General features: G+C 37.7%; 1 protein-coding gene across 2 annotated transcripts in view; it reads right to left on the reverse strand.

Annotated features, from left to right (window-relative positions):
* Positions 1-15,000, reverse strand: part of LOC144978040 (uncharacterized) — a 207,112-nt gene that overhangs the window by 249 nt on the left and 191,863 nt on the right. For both annotated transcript variants that reach the window (XM_078923523.1, XM_078923524.1), the window contains 2 exons: positions 12,078-14,259; positions 1-2,339 (listed from right to left, as the gene is read on the reverse strand). The exon at positions 1-2,339 is cut by the window's left edge and continues 249 nt beyond it. In XM_078923523.1, coding sequence (XP_078779649.1) covers positions 12,105-13,760 — 1,656 coding nt within the window. In that variant the 5' untranslated portion in view covers positions 13,761-14,259 and the 3' untranslated portion in view covers positions 1-2,339; positions 12,078-12,104. The remainder of the gene's footprint in view (positions 2,340-12,077; positions 14,260-15,000) is intronic.

Raw genomic sequence — 15,000 nt, forward strand, 5'->3', positions numbered from 1 at the left:
TCAATAAATATCGATCGAATTAAATTACACCTCATCTTGACAAACGCTCTCAAACCTGGGACTTCGCGAAGTCTTAATCCGAAATTCCCAGGTTTGAGAGTTTTTGTCAAGACGAGGGTCATTTAAATCGGTATATATATTATAAATATGAAGGACGACTTTTCTGGCCAAATTTTAATATACGTGTCTTTCCAGAGTACGGCAGTTAACAGATTAACTCACTCAACCCAGACACCGACTATAGCCGTAGTATAAACCCGGGATTACTTTAACCCCATGCCTATTTATTACATTTTTCTGAGACAAATTATAAGCGTAGTATCAAAGTTATGTTTTTAGTTTTTACATGTTAATGATAGTTGAATAAAAATATTAATCATTCGCATTTTTAATTCATTTTTTCCAAGTTTGAAAAGTAGCAAAAATCTCTAGGATTGAGTGAGTTAATGCAAAATCCCGTTAAAAATAATAAAAAAAAAATTCTATCTTGACGTAGTTCACGAAATGGCTTCCAATTAATCACTAAAAAAAAAGAGACTGCAAGAAACTGGTACAGAAGAATGGTCGAGAAGAATGGCCAGACATTTCCGGTCGATCTTCTGCTTGAAGCTAATAAATGCCATAAGTGATGGATGGGTCCTGGGTTCAATCCCACATCACTGCAAACGTTTCTTATTCTTCTGACATCTCTTTGCTCACTTCATGTCGTCTTGTCATTAAGTAAATAAAGTACATAGTTCTGGGGAGGGGGGTGGTGGGGGGGGGGGGTGGGGGGTCCCGATAGCTCAGTTGGTAGAGCAGCACTCGCTTCACACGCAAAAGGACCGAGATCGATTTCTGATCCGCCCCCCCCCCACCCCCTGTCCATCCTGCAGTGAATGTGGGTAGCTGGGTCTGTTAGATCTGGCGGAAAGTACTTTGCAATTGACTAGCGTCCTATCAAAAGGGTAGCAAGCAATTACTATTGTCCGTTTCACTTTCACGTTAAAGAAACAGGCATAAACTCCAGCTCCATGAGCCTAATGGCTCTGCATGAAAAAAGTAAAAAAAAATAAATAAAAGCATATCTAATTCACTTCTTGTCATTGAGCAATTCTAACTGCCACTAACATTTCTAACGTACTCAAGTTTTGTCTGTTTTAGAATTTAAAGTTCAGTTTTCTTCCATTTTTTGTTCATCTCGACGTCATACCTTTTTGAGACTGAAAGTCACCGCTCACAAATCATAAGAATAGAAAAAACAAAACAAACAAAACCAACAACCAAATAACATGAAATAATAAATGAAAATAAACATCACACATGAAATCAATGACCCCCCCCCCCCCCAAAAAAAAAAAAAAGAACATACAACAGAAAATAAATAAAAAGAAAATATTATTATTCAAGAGGGCTTTTGATCCCGAAACATCATAATTTTAGTATTTTTAAAACTATTTTTAGAATGCTATTATGTTCATATTTGTTCATTCTTTTTTTTTACATTCAATAGTTTAAAGGAGCCCAGTATTTACGTTCGCAAAATCAATAAATTATTAATACAATGAAGCATAGGTTATTTATAATGATTTATAACAGGAAGAATTTGAAATAAATATTGGTGAAAACATCAAATAATCAGAACCAAAACACAAGTGATGATACAAAGTAACATCATAAACTGTCTCTGAAAAGTATAATAACAATAAAACACGAAATAAATAAAATGTCGGTAGATACTCGTACAGCTATAATCTTGTATTTAAATTTGAATTTGAAGTTGACAATAAATTTTGCAACTTCAGGGATGGGCTTGAAACAGTTATATACGAATATAGAAAATAAAACGAGGGAAGGAAAATGTATAATAATAATAATAATAATAATAATAATAATAATAATAATAATAATAATAATAATAATAATAATAATATATTCAGTATCCGTTGTGGTTGATTAAGATAATAATGCTAAAAATATCCGAACTATTTTTAAATCTTGCCTTGACCCTTTACCTTGACCTTTGCCTTGACCTTTACATTGACCTTTGTCTTGCCCTTTGCCTTGACCTTTTAACTTCACTTTAGCCTTGACCATTGCATTTTCCACTCATGAAAAAAAACACCCCAAAACAAAAAAAAAAACAAAAAAACTTCCGCCTTTCAAGACCTTGTGATAATGCATCTATTTTTCGTTGACTCTTTTTGTTTTGTGTTCTTGTTTTTTTGTTTGTTTTTGTTTTTCTTTTCGTTTTTTGTTTTTTTTAAAACTCCAGGTAATTTCGATTGAATTTTATTATTGATGTTTCATTTCCAAGTTCACATTAATGTTTGGTACCGCCGTTCTTGCCTCACAAATATCTGTATTGGTAGGAAGAGAAAAAAAAAGAAGAAAGTTTATATTTTAAAAATCATTATAGTTTTCATGTTTTCTTAACTCACTCAACCCTAACACCGACTATTTTCGTAGTTTACCCGGGGTTACTTTTACCTATGTCTATTTATTACATTTTTCTCAGACAAATTATAGACGTAGTATCAAATCTAATGTCTTTAGTCTTTTGCATGTTAATGATAGTTGAATAAAACTATATATGTACATGCTAACTCATTTTAATACATTTTTTCCAATTTTGAAAAGTAGCAAAAATCTCTAGAATTGAGTGAGTTAAGGCCCCTCGGCATACCATGGTATGGGGTCCCGATAGCTCAGTTGGTAGAGCACCAATCGCTTCACAAGCCAAAGGCTGGAGATCGATTTCTAATCCCCTCTGTCCACCCAACAGTGAACATCAATAACATTGTAAAGCGCTTTGAGCACGTTTAGTGGATATTTCACTATAATATAAATGCTCAGGTTTAAGCCCGGTTGGGGTGACTAACTACAGCCCCCAAATGTGCCTCGCTAGACTGAAAAGTATTTTTAAAAAAGTTGAGCTTTTATATAGAGCAATATCCACTAATGTGCTCAAAGCGCTTTACAAGGGGTCCCTGGCCAACAGCAACACTTAACAAGTAGGACGAGACATGACGCCTGTTTGTTTATTTCGAACTAAGACAACGCTGTTAACGGCCAGGTACTCATTTTACACCTGAGTACGGTGAGATAATGTGAGTAAAGAGTCTTTTCCAAGGACTCAACTATGCGCCGAGCGAGGCTTGAACCCAGTTCCTTCCAATCCGAAAGACCATATAGCCGCATAAATACTCTAGTTTAAGCCCAGTTGGGGTGACTAAAATCAGCCCCCCAAATTTGCCCCGCTAGACTGAAAAGTATTAAACAATAAATATGGTGAACTGTACATAATAATGTGACAGATTTGAACCCTTCATTACAGTTTAGAAAAAGAACGCCTCAAGACCACGGCCACTTTTTAAAATAAAGATCTGAACAAATCAGTGTGTATGAAAGAAGGTGCCAGACAAAACAAGATAGAAAAATACAAGAAAAAAACAAAAACATCCCAAAAAATCCGTCAACCGAGACTGGGTCTCAATGATACGTAGGATGATGTTCATTGTATTGAAAATCATGCAGTGCCAGATCAGTGCCTCAAGGGAGATAATTGCTAAAATCTCAAAATAGGAATATCGATCAAGAGTTGTTTTTCTTAGCCCAAGCCGCCGTTATAATGAAGTTTACACCTTGTACCACTCGGGGAATAAATATGATTCTCAGTTAAATAACAATCTATTTTTAGAATTTTTTTTAAAGGGTTGGGGGTCAACATTGATTGGTCTGTAATGCCAATAGGGAATGAGATTAGCGGAAGAGTAGTGTCCCTTGATTGGACGTCACCGTTGGAGAAGTTATTTGTAAACAAACCAACTACAAGCCAAGCGCTCCAAATACCAAATTTATTATTCATATTTCTGTACAAAAATGCATATCATAATCAACGTTATGCATTTTTGTACAGAAATATGAATAATAAATTTTGTATTTGGAGCGCTTGGCTTGTAGTTGGTTTGTTTACGAATAACTTCTCCAACGGTGACGTCCAATCAAGGGACGCTACTCTTCCGCTAATCTCATTCTCAATGTTATATCATTTGAATCATCGAGCACAGAATTACTAGCAATTCTAAAAATTATAAATCTATATTTTACAGATTGATATACGAGTAAATCGCAAACTTTTTCTAAATAGGATTCAATAGTCGGATGTCACGTCGCCCAGAAACGAGCTGGTGGTTCTAAACAAAGAAAATCGGTACTTTTTGTTCTTCATGCTATCTAGAACTTTTTCACATGTCATGTGATCAGAATGTATAAAAGTCAAAACATGATCAGTTTTATAATGTATTTCTCCTCTGGACACACTTCTTTTTTGCTCGTCGGAGAATTAATATTTCATAAGGGTGTCCGCCATTGTTCCGATAGTTTAGAACCAGTTACTAAGTTACCATGCGTCATTACAAGGGAAGTGACGTCACGACTGTTGAGGCCAATTAAGGGTAATTCTAACACCCGTTGACTCAAATAAATATTTATAAAATCTGCTCGGGCATAATGACCCGGTCCTTTGAAGTCGGGACTCACCATCTGGCCGCCATGTTGCCAGATTTATTTGCGCGCACCTACATTTTGATCATTGAAGGCTCATAGGAGTCGCATCTATCTATGTTCATTTCTACAATCGGCAATAATCAAAATAATGAATAGTAATTAGCCTTTATTTCCACTCAAATTTTTCGAGTTCTCCACTAGTATATTAAAGACTATTATTTATTATTAATTAATTAATTACTTAATTATTTAATTAATTTATTTATCACTCTCATGAACATGCATTCTATCTATAGTCGTACCTAATTAACCGGTAGATAACCACGGCTCTCGGACAATCGTCATAATGTAAACAATGGCAGTGATTGGTAGACACAGCAAACTACACAGGTTTTACTATAGATTGTATGTGTTAAGTAAAATACCCACTGTTCTACTTCTTGATCAGTAGAATCAACACAGAAGACTATGTGTAAACTTAAACGTTTATAATATGATCGAGAAAATCGTGTGATAACAAGTCACCCATTTGTCAATGTAAAAACAATAACAACGATCAGGTGGAGGTCAAATTTGTTCACGTTATTGTTTATAAACAACCAACTATGTTTGTCCGAGCACGTGTGATGGTGTGTCACAAATTCCATGTTTTGATTGGTCAAAAATCTACTGGTTAATTATTGTTGACGTAACGTATTTAGCTTGGAGTTGATCCATTGACGGCCGGGGTTGATTCAAACCTAACCTGAAGTGGGAATTATACAACATACCTGCCTATTTCGTGCGGCTATGTGGTCTTGTGGTATGACACTCGCTGTCGGATCGGAAAGTCCTTGGTTCGAGCCACGATCGCACGGCGCATAGTTGAGTCCTTGGAAAAATGAGTGTAAAATGAGTACCTGGTCGTCAGCAGCGTTGTAATATCGCCTAACAAGAGTCATATTTCGTTCTACATGTTACTTGTTGTTGTTGTCCATGGACCCCTTGTAAAGCGCTTTGAGAACATTTAGCGGATATTGCGCTATATAAACGCTCATTATTTTATTTATTTTTTAAAATTTGAAATTATAAAAATTCGTAGTTATCAGGGGTATTTACACAGTAGACAGTATATCTAAAAATGACCAATTTGTGGTTAAATATAGATAGTTCGAAGATGACGTCACTCAGGTCTTTGTTATTGTTTTTTTTGCCATCCGCGTTTATGAGTAATTCTCACTAAAATGTATTAACCAGACTATAAACGTTCAACGGATACACACAGTTTTGTGTGTTGGCCAGTTATACTTCCGGATGGCAATGTTATGAGCTTCTCAGCCAAGCGCATACTATCTATATTAAACGAATGTTTTAAACTCCTTTATATACTAGCTCTGGCAACAGAACTGCTTTTCAAAGAAGTTTATTGAATTAAAGATCTTTATATAATTGTCAATCAATGGGAGCAATCAATATTCGTGTTATCGTCCAACCTCGTCACCGATCACATGATTTGTTGTTGTACAACGCTTGGACATTTTTCAATGCATCTAAACACGCTGCTTTGTTAATGAAAGTTGTAAACATACCCATGAGGCATGCTGAGCAAAATGACCAATTGTAAGGTTGGATATTTCTCAAACTGTGAACACTTTTCACGATGTGGGTCATTTTGAGCACATTTTGCAATGTGACCAATGACCTCGAGCAAATGAAAAGGGAATATAGATCATAATGACCATTAAGACTCGAAACTTCGTAGTTCTACCAGGCACTGGTATAATGTTATGATCTGAACAAGTGTGTATTAAACAGTGCCAGACAAAACAAGAAAGAAAAATACAAGAAAATACAAAAAGAAATAAATAAAAAAAAAAAAAAAACAATCCCAAAAATCGGACTTCCTCGACTGGGGATCGAACCTCAGACCTTAGGAAGTCTGATTTGGGGGGGGGGGGGTTGTTCTTTTTCCTTGTATTTTTCTTTCTTGCTTTGTCTGGCACTGTTTTTCATACACACTTGTTCAGTTCTTTATCTTATACCAGTGCCTGCTCTCTGATATCACAACGACGGAACAGAATTCTTTGCATAATATTGGTAAATTCTTCCATTGTTTAAATCATTAAATTATAGCTTCCAAGATATATATATATATATATATATATATATATATATAATATATATATATAATATATATATAATTGGATTCACTCACTTGGCCGAAACACACGTTTCTGTGGTTCCATCCACGTCGTCAGTCGGCATATTATGTCGTAGAATGATTAGGCCATATAAGTGAGTGAATCCATTTATATTTTATATAAGCTCTAACCAATACTATCGAGCACTCTCGTACCTACAAGTACCCACCAACACTCATATATATATATGAGTTTGGTTTGTTGTGTTTGAGTGAAAACTCAGGTAACACACAGTCCTGACGATGGCTGAAAAGGCCTGAAACATCGATGGAGACTGACTCCAACATTGTGGTAAATATTACAATAATAATTCGCTCCATTGTTACATGTCGAGCACTTTTCGTACAATATTTGTATCCAACACGATTCAATATAGACGTCTATATATATACACACACATGTTCCGCCATTAGGGAGTTAAGATGTGGGCGATGTAAAACATTGAACCGTCTTTTGGGAGTTTGTCTGAAGGTGACCGAAGGAGATCGATTAATTACTGGGTAGCAGCTACTGGGTGGTTACTGTCAGACTTCTGACGGATTCGAGGCTAGAGGGGGAAGTGTGCCTGGTTTTCTGGTAAGCCATGTGTTTATTATTTTTTATAAGTGTGTATATTGGGGACATGGAATGTCAGGACCTGTGCCCAAAAAGGAAAACTAAACAACATTCTAAAAGAAATGAAACGGCTCCAAATAAATATTCTTGGCCTGGCAGAGATGAGATGGAAAGAGCAGGAAACCATGTCAAAACAAGAAAACAACACGACATATAAGATCATATGGAGTGGTGGAACCTCTTTCCAAAAAGGAGTAGGGATGATCTTAGACATACAATCAACCACATTTTACAAAGGGCACGTAGCAATCTCAGACAGTGTTTTTCTGGTTAAGCTAAGAGGACCTGTAGTTGACACCAATATTATTCAAGTTTATGCACCAACAGAAGAGGCGACAGATGCAGATATGACAGAGTTTTACCATTCACTAGACAAAGCAAAACGAATGTGTAAATCACAAGAAGTCCTTATGGTAATGGGGACCTAAATGCTAAGATTGGCAGAGGCAGAGATGGTGACATAATCGGACCACATGGACTCGGAGACAGAAATGAACGAGGAAACATCTGGGCAGATTGGTGTAGAACAAATAAATTAATGATTTCAAACACCTGGTTTCAACAACACCCAAGAAGAACCTGGACATGGCAATCACCAGGGGACAGAGCAAGGAACCAGATAGACTTTATAGCAGTATCATCAAGATTCAGAAATGGCATATTAAATTGCAAAACCTACCCAGGCGCCGATGTAGACAGTGACCATGTCCCAGTTGTTTGTACAGTAAGGATAAAGTTTAAAGTTATTTAGAGAACAGCTGGTAGAATAAAGAGGGATTACAGGTTATGCAAAGACAATGGCATACAAACAAAAATGAGAGAAGAATTTGAAAATGCACTCATGATACAAAGCCAAAGTGAACCTGATAACGAAAAATGTGAAAAACAATTTGATATATTCCAAAAGTGTGTCAAAGCAACTGCAGAAAAGCATTTACCAATAACTCAAATAAACAGCAAAAAGGAATGGATGACAAATGAAATTCTAAACCTATTTGAAGAAAGACGAAAATGCAACAGAGGGTCTGCAGAATACCAAACATTGAACAACCACATTAAATCCAAATGCATCGAGGCACACGAGAACTATCTAGACTGGAAATGCTGCGAAATCGAAAGAGAATACAAACCCAACCCCCAACAAGCTCACCAAAGAATAAAAGAACTATCAGGGAAAAGGAAAAGCAAAGCAGCAGGAAGTTGTATCCAAAACAAACAAAGGGAACTGCTATTTGAAGAACAACATATAGAAAGCCGATGGGTAGAATACATAGGCGAACTGTACAATGATCCAAATAGAAATGAACCACCACTAAAATTCAAAGAACCATTAAGCGGACCAAACATCACCAAAAGTGAAATTGAACATGCCATGGAACGAATGAGGGATGGTAAAGCAACAGGCCCTGATGAAATATCTGTAGAGGTATTAAAAAGCCTAGGAGATCTAGCAATTGATGAACTTCACATATTATTCAACAATATATACAACACTGGGAAAATTCCAGAAGATCTCTGTAACTCTACTTTCATAGCAATACCAAAGAAAGCAGGTGCAGTCAGATGCGAAAATTTTAGAACTATAAGTTTAATTAGCCACATCAACAAAATACTGTGCGTATAATTATCAACAGGCTAAGGAATAAGATTAACCCCGAAATCGCAGAAGAACAATATGGATTCCAACCTGACAGAGGGACAAGGAACGCAATATACCTCCTCCGTGTTTTAAGTGAAAGAGCTATACAGGTTCAGACCCCACTATACCTCTATTTTGTCGACTACAAAAAAGCTTTTGATAGAGTACGCCACGAAGAAATACTAAAACAACTGCACTCCATTGGCGCTGATGAGAAAGACCTCAGACTCATGCAAACATTATACTACACCCAGCAGGCATCTATCAAAATCGGAAACTCTACAGGAAATTCCATTCCTATTAAGAAAGGAGTCCGTCAAGGGTGTGTTGCCTCACCAGATCTATTTAATCTATACCAAGAAACAATCATGAGGGGCATAACTAATATGGAGGGAATAAAAGTAGGAGGTCACAACATAAATAATATAAGATACGCAGACGATACGGTACTCATTGCAACATCAGAAATCCAACTTCAAAAGATTGTTGACAAAGTGGTAGTAGATAATGAAGCCAAGGGAATGGAAGTGAATATCACCAAAACGGAATGCATGGTAATACAGAAAAACCCCGAAAACAACACCAATATAACGATTCACGGCGAGCAACTTACCAACGTAGAAAGTTTTAAATACCTAGGTTCAATAGTGACAACAGATGGAAGATGTAACCGAGACATACGAGCAAGAATAACTCAAGCCAAACAGGCCTTCATGGACCTGGGAAACATTTTGAAAAACAAACAGATGTCGTTCGGGATTAGATTCCGAGTCTTGAAGTGCTACGTGTGGCCAATCTTGTTATACGGATGCGAAAGCTGGACTACAAATGCAGAAACACAAAAGAACATTGAAGCTTTTGAAATGTGATGTTTGAGAAGGATGCAGAGAATATCGCATACTCCACACAAAACGAACGAAGAAGTGCTAAAACAAACATACCAACAAAGGAAAATAATGCCCTTAATAGCGGATCGACAACTATCCTTTTTCGGACACATAGTAAGGAAAGATAAGAATGAGTACCTGGCAAGTTGTGGAAAAATACCTGGTAAACGCGCCCGGGGAGACAAAGAAAAACACTCATAGACCAACTGAAGGGCTTCACCAACCTAACAATCCAAGAGCTGTTTGAAAAAGCAAGAGACAGGGAGGAATGGAGAGAGATAATTCATGCAGTATCCAAAGCCTGGACCAGGCATGGAACCTAGAAGAAGAAGATATGTCTGTGCTCAGAGAGATGAAAGGCGTACCATGTTCACCGATGTATGGCACAGACTTGGTACTTGAAAAAGAAGAAGAATGTGTGTGCCCGAGACTTCTGTCGTGAAGTGAAAGTGTGTGTAGTTTTCTGTGTACACGTCATTTATGTATGTTTTTATGTGTAGGTGTGTGTGTGTGTGTGTGTGTGTGTGTGTGTGTATGCCCAAGTAATATGCCGTGAAAGGAAAGTGTGTGTAGTTTTCTGTGTACACGTCAATAATGTATGTATTTATGTGTAAATGTGTAAGTGTATGTGCCCCAAAATATGTCGTGAAGGGAAAGTGTGTGTAGTTTTCTGTGTACACGTCATTTATGTTTGTGTTTATGTGTAAGTGTGTGTGTGTGTGTTTGTGTGTGTGTTTGTGTGTGTGTATGCCCCAGTATATGTCGTGAAGGGAAAGTATGTGTAGATTTCTGTGTACCCGTCATTAATGTATGTATTTATGTGTAAGTGTGTGTGTGTGTGTATGCCCAAGTAATATTTCGTGAAAGGAAAGTGTGTGTAGTTTCTGTTTAGACGTCATGCATTATTGTGTAAATGTGCACGTGTTAAACGGACAGTTACAGTTGCTTGATACGCATTGGCCAATCGCAGAATAATTTATTTTCATACTTTCCGCAAGAACTAATAGACCCAGCTATTCAATTACAGTTTTGTCGACGGAAAAGATCGAACATTTCGATATATTGGTGTCCTATCCAAATGGTAGCATGCATATGCTATTGTCCGTTTAACTTTTAGATCGTATGCCATGAAGGATTATATTTTTCTTCACTTTACCCAGTTTATTGTCGTACATTGGATGAACTCGTCCTTATTTTTTAAATGTGACCTGGAATCTAAACTTCGATTTAAATGACCGTCATCTTGACAAAAACTCCCCAAGTTGAAATTCGCGAGGGCATTTAACTCTCTTTACCAGCCATTTTCAGAATTTTCCCTGAAATTTCACACCACCCAACACACAAATAGATTTTTTTCTATTCAAACAAAACAGAACAAGAACAAGTCCATTCTAGACATAATATTGATCAGTGTCTAATTGGTATCGCTAGAACAAAGTATATTCTTTATAGATAGTATGCGCTTGGCTAAGAAGCTCAAAACATTGCCATCCGGAAGTATAACGGACCAACACACAAAACTGTGTGTATCCATGAACGTTTATAGTCGGGTTAATACAGTTCAGTGAGCATTACTCATAAACGCGGATGGCAAAAAACAATAACAAAGACCTGAGTGACGTCATCTTCGAACTATCTATAATTTGTGATGTACAGAGGATATCAGAATGAGAAAATTGTTGGTTGTATCGTAACGAATCTGACGATTTTCCTATGTATGGTAAGGAGAGGGTTAAATCGATCGATTCTGGAAGGACGAGATATCTGGCCAAAATTTTAAATATGAGTCTTTCCAGAATAGGGCTATAACTGGTTAAATTGTGCGGCTATGTGGTCTTGTGGTATGACACTCGCTTTCGAATCGGAAGGAGCTGGGTTCAAGCCTAGCTCGGCGCAATAATGAGTCCTTGGAAGAGGTTCTTTACTCACATTCTCTCACCGTACTCAGGTGTAAAATGAAAACCTGGCCGTTAACCGCGTTGTCTCTGTCCGAAAATTAAGTACTGCTGTTGGCCAGGGACCCCCTTGTAAAGCGCTTTGAGCATGTTTAGTGAATATTGCACTTTATAAAAGCTCAATATATATTTTTTTAATAAATAAAAAAACAAAAAAAACCCAACAAAAACAATGGCGTTGATATGACCTAAATGTGTTGCAAGCGCCGTCAAACCCTTAAAAAAACAAAAAAAAAACAAAAAACAAAAAAATAAAAAGAACAACAAAAAAACAAAACAACAAACCCAAATGATAGCAAAATATTATACGTACCATCTAACGCCCTTGCCATCCACCATCTCACAAGCCTCTCACCGATCTCTTCCTGCCCCAACTGGACGATAACATTCTCCAACTTGGACGCTTTCCAGAATTACTCAGACCAGGAACCCTCACTCGTCTCCACCGTTTGTCTACAGATAAGCCTTCATCTTCATCTCCATCATCTTCTATACCATAGCCTTCAGGCTCGTCTATAATACTTCCTGGAACAACAGGAATGCTGTTTTGTAGTCTATGCTGACGAAGAATAGAATATAAATTTGCAGCGATATCCGAAATCGCACTATTTCTCTTCCCCCAAACGCTCATCTGTTTCCATCTCTTTTCTAAATCAGAAACATCCTCACGTTTTCCCCAAGATTTAATTTGTTTCCATCTTTTATCGTTATTTGAAAATTCATCGTCGCGTTTTCCCCAGGACCGCATTTGCTTCCATCTCTTCGCCAACTCCGACAGGTCCTCGCGTTTCCCCCAAGGGAGAGAGGCCTTCCACTCACGGTTGTTCCATCCTTGAGGGATTTCATTCCATTCATTGTCAAAATCAGGATCTTCTCGTTTGCCCCACACGCTCATCTGTTTCCATCTTTTCTCCAAATCTGAAAGATCACGTCTGACCCGCTCTCCAAATTGGTCTCTCTTGCCCCAAACCGACATTTGTTTCCATCTCTTATCAGCATTTTCCGGCTCACTTCTCTTTCCCCAAACCGACATTTGCTTCCATTTTTTCTCCATATTTTCATCATCTTGTGAATCTCTCTTGCCCCAAACAGACATTTGTTTCCATTTTTTCTCCATATTTTCGGCATTCGGCGAATCTCTCTTGCCCCAAACCGACATTTGCTTCCACTTTTTCTCCATGTTTTCGGCATCCGGCGAATCTCTCTTGCCCCAAACCGACATTTGTTTCCACCTTTTCTCCATATTTCCGGCATCCGGCGAATCTCTTTTGCCCCAAACCGACATTTGCTTCCACTTTTTCTCCATATTTTCGGCATCCTGCGAATCTCTCTTGCCCCAAACCGACATTTGCTTCCATTTTTTCTCCATATTTTCGGCATCCGGCGAATCTCTCTTTCCCCAAACCGACATTTGCTTCCATTTTTTCTCCATATTTCCGGCATCCGGCGAATCTCTCTTTCCCCAAACCGACATTTGTTTCCATTTCTTATCTAAATTTTGCGGAGCATCTCTCTTGCCCCAAACCGCCATCTGTTTCCACTTTTTGTCAACTTCCGCTTCTTGCCCATCATCCCTTTTCCCCCACACAGACATCTGTTTCCATTTTTTATTCAATTCTTGCGGTTCATCGTCCCGTTTTCCCCACACACTCATCTGCTTCCATTTTTTCTCTCTGGACGTGGCGTCAGCGCTATTATGATCACCAAAAATAACTTCATCGCTTCGTTTTGCTTTAGCGTTGAGAACGTCCTTTATATTTCCTTCATCGCCGCTTTCTTCCACAGGAGTTTTGATGATGTTATTACTTGACGACGACGACGACGATGACGGAGACGACGAAGACGATGATAACGAATGTGGTGATAACGAAGATGTCTTTGATTGGCCACCACCACCACCACCACCGCCAACTGACGACCCGGATAAGCCGTAAACTTGAATTAAAAGCAAAAATTGGAAAATGTGGATGCACATTTCATTGGTCAATTTCAACATTCTGATTGACTGGTTTGTGTCGGATATATAAGAATAAGAATTATTATTATGATGAATTGAAAGTATAAAAGTTATAACCAATAGCTGTAGTGTAGCTTCACGTCCACTTTATTTTGTGTGCTTGAAAAGCAGTTATCAGGGCTTTTTGAACGACGTTTTTATGTCCGAAGTAGTTATTATATTATTATAAACCTTGCATTGTCAATATCCAGAGTTATGTACCTTTCGTGGACAATATCAGGAGTTATGTACCTTGCGTGGACAATATAGGAGTTATGTACCTTGATTTATCCGTTGTGTAACTCGTCAACTTATTAATTATTAGTAAACTTGGGATTTGTTTTGCCGTATTTGTGAGTAAATACCAACAGCTATAATGTCTTGGAATGAGTTATCCGTTCCTTGTTTTCCACTAGTGTCAGCCGTGATGTGATGATTGCAAGGAGCAGAGACCGGTTCTCTGTGAAGATGTCTGTTTTACTTTATGCGTTGGAATAATCTGAAATATAGATAGAGAAAAATGAAGTGTAAGTAAAATGCCAATCAAATTTCCATACATAAAAAAAAGAATAAATAAAGATAAATTAACAATTGGACTAAGGCGGGAATCGTTTTAGGCAATGACAATAGTCTGATGTCACGTCTGCCCAGCAACGAGTAGCTTGGTTCTAAACAAAGAAAATCGGTACTTTTTATTCTTCATGCTGGCTAGAACTTTTTTACATGTCATGTGATCAGAATGTATAAAAGTTAAAACATGATCAGATTTATAATGTTTTTTCTCCCCTGGATATACTTTTATGCTCGTCGGAGAAGTATTTCATCAGGGCGTCCGCTATTGTTCCGATAGTTTAGAACCGGTTACTAAGTTACAATGCGTCATTACGAGGGAAGGGACATCACGACTGTTGAACCCTATTATTTCAATAGTGTTAATAGTATAAAATAGGACGACTATCAGATGGCTAGTATTTCCTGTATGAAATAAAACTATTTATGGGTCCTGGTGGGAAGATTGTGCGGCTATGTGGTCTAGTGGTATGACACTCGCTTTCGGATCGGAAGGTCCTGGGTTCGAGCCCTGCTCGACGCATAGTTGAGTCCTTGGAAAAGACTCTTTACTCACATTCTCTCACCGTACTCAGGTGTAAAATGAGTACCTGGCCGTTAACAGCGTTGTCTTTGTCCGAAAAATTGTAATATCGCCTAACAGGCGTCATGTCTCGTCCTACATGTTAAA

Source organism: Berghia stephanieae, chromosome 8 (genome assembly GCF_034508935.2).
Source record: "Berghia stephanieae isolate SIO BIC M18660-M18661 chromosome 8, UCSD_Bste_1.3, whole genome shotgun sequence".
Lineage (NCBI taxonomy): Eukaryota > Metazoa > Mollusca > Gastropoda > Nudibranchia > Aeolidiidae > Berghia > Berghia stephanieae.